Source organism: Belonocnema kinseyi, chromosome 10, assembly GCF_010883055.1.
Source record: "Belonocnema kinseyi isolate 2016_QV_RU_SX_M_011 chromosome 10, B_treatae_v1, whole genome shotgun sequence".
In the NCBI taxonomy this organism is placed as follows: Eukaryota; Metazoa; Arthropoda; class Insecta; order Hymenoptera; family Cynipidae; genus Belonocnema; species Belonocnema kinseyi.
The window spans coordinates 74,261,613-74,267,274 of record NC_046666.1 but is presented as its reverse complement, the minus strand read 5'-3'; the positions used below and the strand labels follow the sequence as shown (position 1 = coordinate 74,267,274).

At 31.1% G+C, this 5,662-nt stretch overlaps 1 protein-coding gene across 1 annotated transcript in view; it reads left to right on the top strand.

Annotated features, from left to right (window-relative positions):
* LOC117181994 overlaps window positions 1-5,662 on the top strand; it is a 51,565-nt gene continuing 45,903 nt past the window's right edge. The window contains exon 1 of the mRNA XM_033375012.1: window positions 1-245. Coding sequence (XP_033230903.1) covers window positions 81-245 — 165 coding nt within the window. The 5' untranslated portion in view covers window positions 1-80. The remainder of the gene's footprint in view (window positions 246-5,662) is intronic.

Sequence of the window (5,662 nt, the reverse complement as noted above, 5' to 3'; positions counted from 1 at the left end):
GGACTTTGTTTAAAAGTCCTTGGAGAAGACGAAGATCAGATCAATAGGATCAGCGACTCAGGGTGCGGCTTAACCTCAGCATGTCTGGGGCCCCGATCACCATAGGACCTTCAAGTGGAGCTAGGAGAACAGGAGAAATTTCGATGAACCCTAGAAATCTCGTCAACACTGGCTCCATGACCCCCGCAGTTTACCTCGGCGAGAACGAACTTCTGAGGCCGAATCCGGTGACCCATTGTCCACAGGTTAGATAAGAAATTAAAACATTAGAATATACAAGTATTGTTTTGACGTTAGAGGGCATGACACGTTGTCCAGTTCTGTATTTGGAGAGTGGAGACCGTGAGAGCGATTTGCCCTCCCTTCGTGGATTTAAAGTGCCCGCGCACCCTCGAAGGGTGGGCTCGCCGTGTCAGTAACCCTCGTTCTACGAGAGAGCACGAGGGAGTCTGATAGGCATGACGATTGTTCGTAACCCACTTTTGGCGAGAGCTGTTTAATAAAGAAGAGGTGTATGAATTCACAAGGGATGACGAATGTTGCGCGGGAGTACGTAGTACGCACTCGTGTGATTACCGATTGAGCCAGATAAGAAATTGAGATGATTGGAGAGAGGAAATTATTGAGGAAAAATGGGCGAAATGAAGAGGGTGATGCGGTGTTTATGTTCTTGATTGCTTCATATCATGTTGACTTGTGAATCTTAAGAAGTCCCTTTATTATAAGTAGGGTTCATCATTTAAGATTATTTAGTTAGAGTTAGGTTTACACTCCCGACTGAAAGTTTGGGTTCATAATTGATACTTTTCTAAATTTTGAAATAGCTGTCACATCTTTGAACAATTTCCAAATTTATTAAAATTATATTACTGTCTTCATAATTATTTAAATCTATGATCAATGAGTCCTATTTGAATTACTATTTAACATTTTATAAAAATCCGGATTTTCCCCCAACTTTTTCAATTAACAAACCTCCGAAATCAAAGAGCATTTCTTAAATCTCTTGGGAAAAATTTGCACTTATAAACACAATTTTAAATATTAAAATACTTTACCAAAATAATGGTCAGCAGTAACTGAACATGCTGCTATTAAAATATGGCGTATATCTCCCATAGAATCCCATGAGATTTTAAAATCTCTTGAAATCCAACGAGAATCTTTTAAAATAACTTAAAATTTTTAAAATCCCATAAAATGTTTTGAAACCCCATCAAAGACTTTAATTTTTGACGAAATGATTAAATTAATTATTAGATTATTTGACATTCCTTCTAGCCCAATGAAATCTCTTCAGATTCTTTGAAACGTTGAAACTTCAAAATTTCTAGCTACGCCGAAAATATTTGTTCTGGGTTTGTCGGATATCGGAGAACGTAGAAAAGGCTTTGAAATTTCTTGAAACCCGTTTAAATCCTATTGCATACCTTCCTATCTTTTTAAATCGCATGAAATCTTTAAAGTTATATCTAGTGGTTTCAAAGACATTAAAATTATCCCAAATCACTTTAAATCTTTAGAATTCTCAATGCATTCTTCGAACACTTTGGAATATCTCAAAATTGGTTAAAATTCTTTCAAGTTTCTTAAAATCTGATGAGATAATTCTTTAAAAATGTACTAAAAATGTTTAAAAGCGTGTGCAACCATTAAATCTGCCAAAATTTGCTAAAATATACTCCAAACACTTTAAAACCTAAAAAATTTTTAGAACGACTTCGAAATCCTTCAAACTTTGTTCAATAATTTCAATTTTACGAGAATAACACCCAATCCCTAAAAGGTTTTTGAAATTCACGTAAGAATAAATAATAGTTATAAAAGACAGATAGAAAATATCTTCGAGTTCCAATCTTAGAAAATTAAACGTTATAACTGGCAATGTTTCCCTCATGAACTGTTCATTTTGAAATTTATATTTCAAAAACCCTGCAGAATCAACTGATGTGGTTATTTAAAGAACATGCACAATTTTTATTAGATTCTCTAACTGTAGTTGAGCAGAAGCGTTGGTTATAAACTTAGCCTCGCTTTTTTATAGAAGTAAGTAAATCTATAGGTTCAAATGCTATGAGAAAATTCACTTATAAACCTTCTAAACCAAATTCACCGGGTTTCCTTCCCACGGGAAAAAAGATAATGTCATGTCACATATCTCATGTATTGCACTTCTCAGTGCTTCTCAGACTGTTTCCTAACAAAGTTTTAAAAATATATCTAGATTTTTCTGAGTAATATTATACTATTTTGAAGGTTTCGAAACCTCTACTGTTTAAGAATACTAGAACAGAAAAATACGCGCTACGTGCGCGATTATTATTTTGTTTACCTCGCGCAATTTTCAAATTAATATTAGACAATGTTTTCATATTTCATAATATCTTATATCTAATTAAATAGAAAAAAACAATATTTATTAATTATTTATTAAAACTTTTATAAGAAATTAAATTTCTAAATAATAATGTTAACTAAATAATGGATTTTTAATAGAGTGGCAACATTTTCAACTAAAAAAAGTTCAATTATAAACCAAAAATTGAAATATCAAAATTTCAGCAGAAGAAATTAATTTTCAAACCAAAAACAACAAATTTTCAACAAAATAATTTGAATATAAATCATAAAGATACACTTTTTCAACCAAGTACTTAAATTTTAAACGAAAAAAAACAATTCTCAATAAAAAATTTAATACTTAATATTCCATAAAAAACGATTTTAATCTAAAACAAAAAAATTTTTCAATGTTCAAGCCCAAAAGACGAGTCCTCTACAGAAAAAATTAATTTACAATTCAAGAATGTGAATTTTCAACAAAAAAGATGAGTTTTAAAATGCCAACATAACCTAAAATTATTACAAAGTTGTCAATCTTATTTGAAATCTCATTTTTTCCAATTTTGTTTCAAATAACCGATTTCCTGTCAAAAACGTGAATATAACCTAATACTGTTTAAAAATTCGTAATCTTCTTCGAACTATAACGACTTTGGTTTAACATACTAATTATTGGTGTAAAATGACAACGTAATCTGAAATTGTTAAAAAATTATAAAACTTTTAAATCGATTGATTTTTGTTTAAAAATGTAAATTTCCAGAAAAAACGATAAAAAACCAAAAATGTAAAAAATTATTTTTAAATGTTCAATCTTTGACATATAATAATTTTTATATTAAAAGTAATTAATTTCGATGTGGAACGCTGACATGACTCAAAATTATACAAAATTGGGAGTCTTTGTGAGAATTTTAAAAAATGCTAATTTTCCGTGAAAAAAGACTATCAAAACTTAAAATTTTTAAAAATGTAGATTGTTCATCGAATTTTTATGATTTTGTAATAACATACTAATTCCCATCATAAAGTGCTAACATGAGGCATGTATATTAATTTTAATTTGTAGATTTAATTTTCAAAATTTCAAATTAAAGACATAAAAAAACTGCAAGTAGTGAACAGTCAATCAAGTTTACAACAACAATGGCTGCGAAATTCCTTAGCTTTATCTTTACGCCAGTTATTTAGATAGGAAACCCAAAAAAATGGAGGAAAAACGTGCATTTTTCATAATGATGATTTGTTCTAGCTCTGGAAGCATATTTTCCCAGTAGCAAATATGTGCTACATCGAATGGGTCAACTCGAGCCTAACCTAGAAATAAATCTAACCTAGCCTAACCTAACCTAACCTAACCTCACGAAACACAATTAAACTGATTGTGTTGTCCCGTTGTGTTTGCGGTACCGTTAGAATCAGCTTGGGCTTAACCTGCAAAGAGGTTTAACCTATCCTAACCTAACAAAAACTGACCTAACCTAACCTAGCCGAATGAAATTCAACTACACGTGTAGCTGTGTAAGCGTACGGTTCTCAGTCTTAAATGTGTGGTATATTTAATAGGTTAACTCAATCTTAACCTACAAATGAATCTAACTTAACAGAACCTAACGAAATTCATTTCATTGTACTACAGGTGGTTAAAAATTTAGATGCACATTACTCATTTGAAGAAACTTAGAACTACAAGTAGAAGGAGGTTTTAATATACGGAGCTGAGTGTTTATTATTGCAAAATATATCAGAAATATTCTAGAAATTGGAATTTTTTTTCATATTTATTCCAACGCACATTAAAAACCCAAGTGAAACAGTTATATATACACTGTAAAAAATTGTATGGTAATTTTACCACATTTAGAGTAGGTCCGATTACTACCTACTCCCAGAGTAACGTTTTCACTGACAATAACGAATATTCACTTTCAGTACGGAGTTTAACGTTTAGGTTATGTAATTTTCCAGACAGATTCTGTAAAATCACAAATGCATTATGAATTTTAGGTGATGTTATTCTAATCAAAAATATTCGTGTTTTTATTGAACATGGTAACTTCAACATCTACATCAGAAATGCGAATAATGGTAATTTGACTAGAAATGGTAAATTTCCCTTTCAAATAATTACTTGTACTTATACTGCGCTCAGAGCTGTGTAAGTACGCCGTGTTATGAATTATCAAATTTAAAGACGTGAGATTACGTTGGAAAAAGGAATTTTTGACAGATTTTGTACTTTTGCCAGCGTCAACAAATTCAACACTCTGAAATTAGGTCCATTTATAACCTACTCTGAAAGTCACAGATTCACAAGCAGAAACTGTACTTCTAGAACGTCTTGCCATAATTTCAGTGTAAAAGTAGTAAAGTTACAAGATGGGTTGGAACTTCTAGCATACAAGTGGTATTCATCCCATAATCAAAGTAGTAAAATTGAACCAATTTTTTGTCGAAAATTTCATCATTCTATGTGGTACAATTTCATATTATTTTACAGTGTATTTTATATACATATAGTGGACAAGACAATGTTATTCTTCTTTTTTTTTAATTTTTTTGTGGAAAAAATAAAAAATATTAGTGTTTTGTCCAATATCTATTATATATATAGAGCGAGAGAGAGGGGGGAGAGGAGAGGAGAGTACCCAAATATGAGATACCAACTCTGTTTGGCGTGATTGTCGGAATTCGATGTACTGAATTTAAAAGTAATATAGGTCATTGTAAAGGAAATTTAGTTTTCCATCAGGAGCTCAAATAAAAAATTTTATTAAAAATTTTTTTATGCTGAAAATACAACAAACATAAAAAAGTGCTTTTACCAAACTCGACAAAGTATTCTCATAATATGAGATACCCCAGGAAATGGCTAAAAAATGCAAAATAACGTATTATTTTTTATGAAAAACTTCATTCTATGTTTCCGAAGTATAAATTTACTGCTATTTAGATATATTTAGTTTTTGCAGTAGTCACAAACACTTTTGTAACCAATTTCCCCCGCGCAGTCACAGTGTTACAAATACCACAGGTATCTCATATTATGAAAACCACAACATGCAACAATGTACTTCCAATGCCTTATCTGTACAATGAAAAACTTCAAAACTATCGACTTTTGCCTACTTAGATTTGCAATCCCCATCACTCCAGGCAAACTTTACTGCTGAATACATATTTAATTAATAATAAATAGGGTTTAAAAAATTCTTTTCCAAGAACTCGACCACCATCGATTTCACAAAAAGTTCGCCTATAATCTTTAGAAGCCCAATGAAAATGGACTATACCACGAAATTACTCTTTTTTCAAGGGC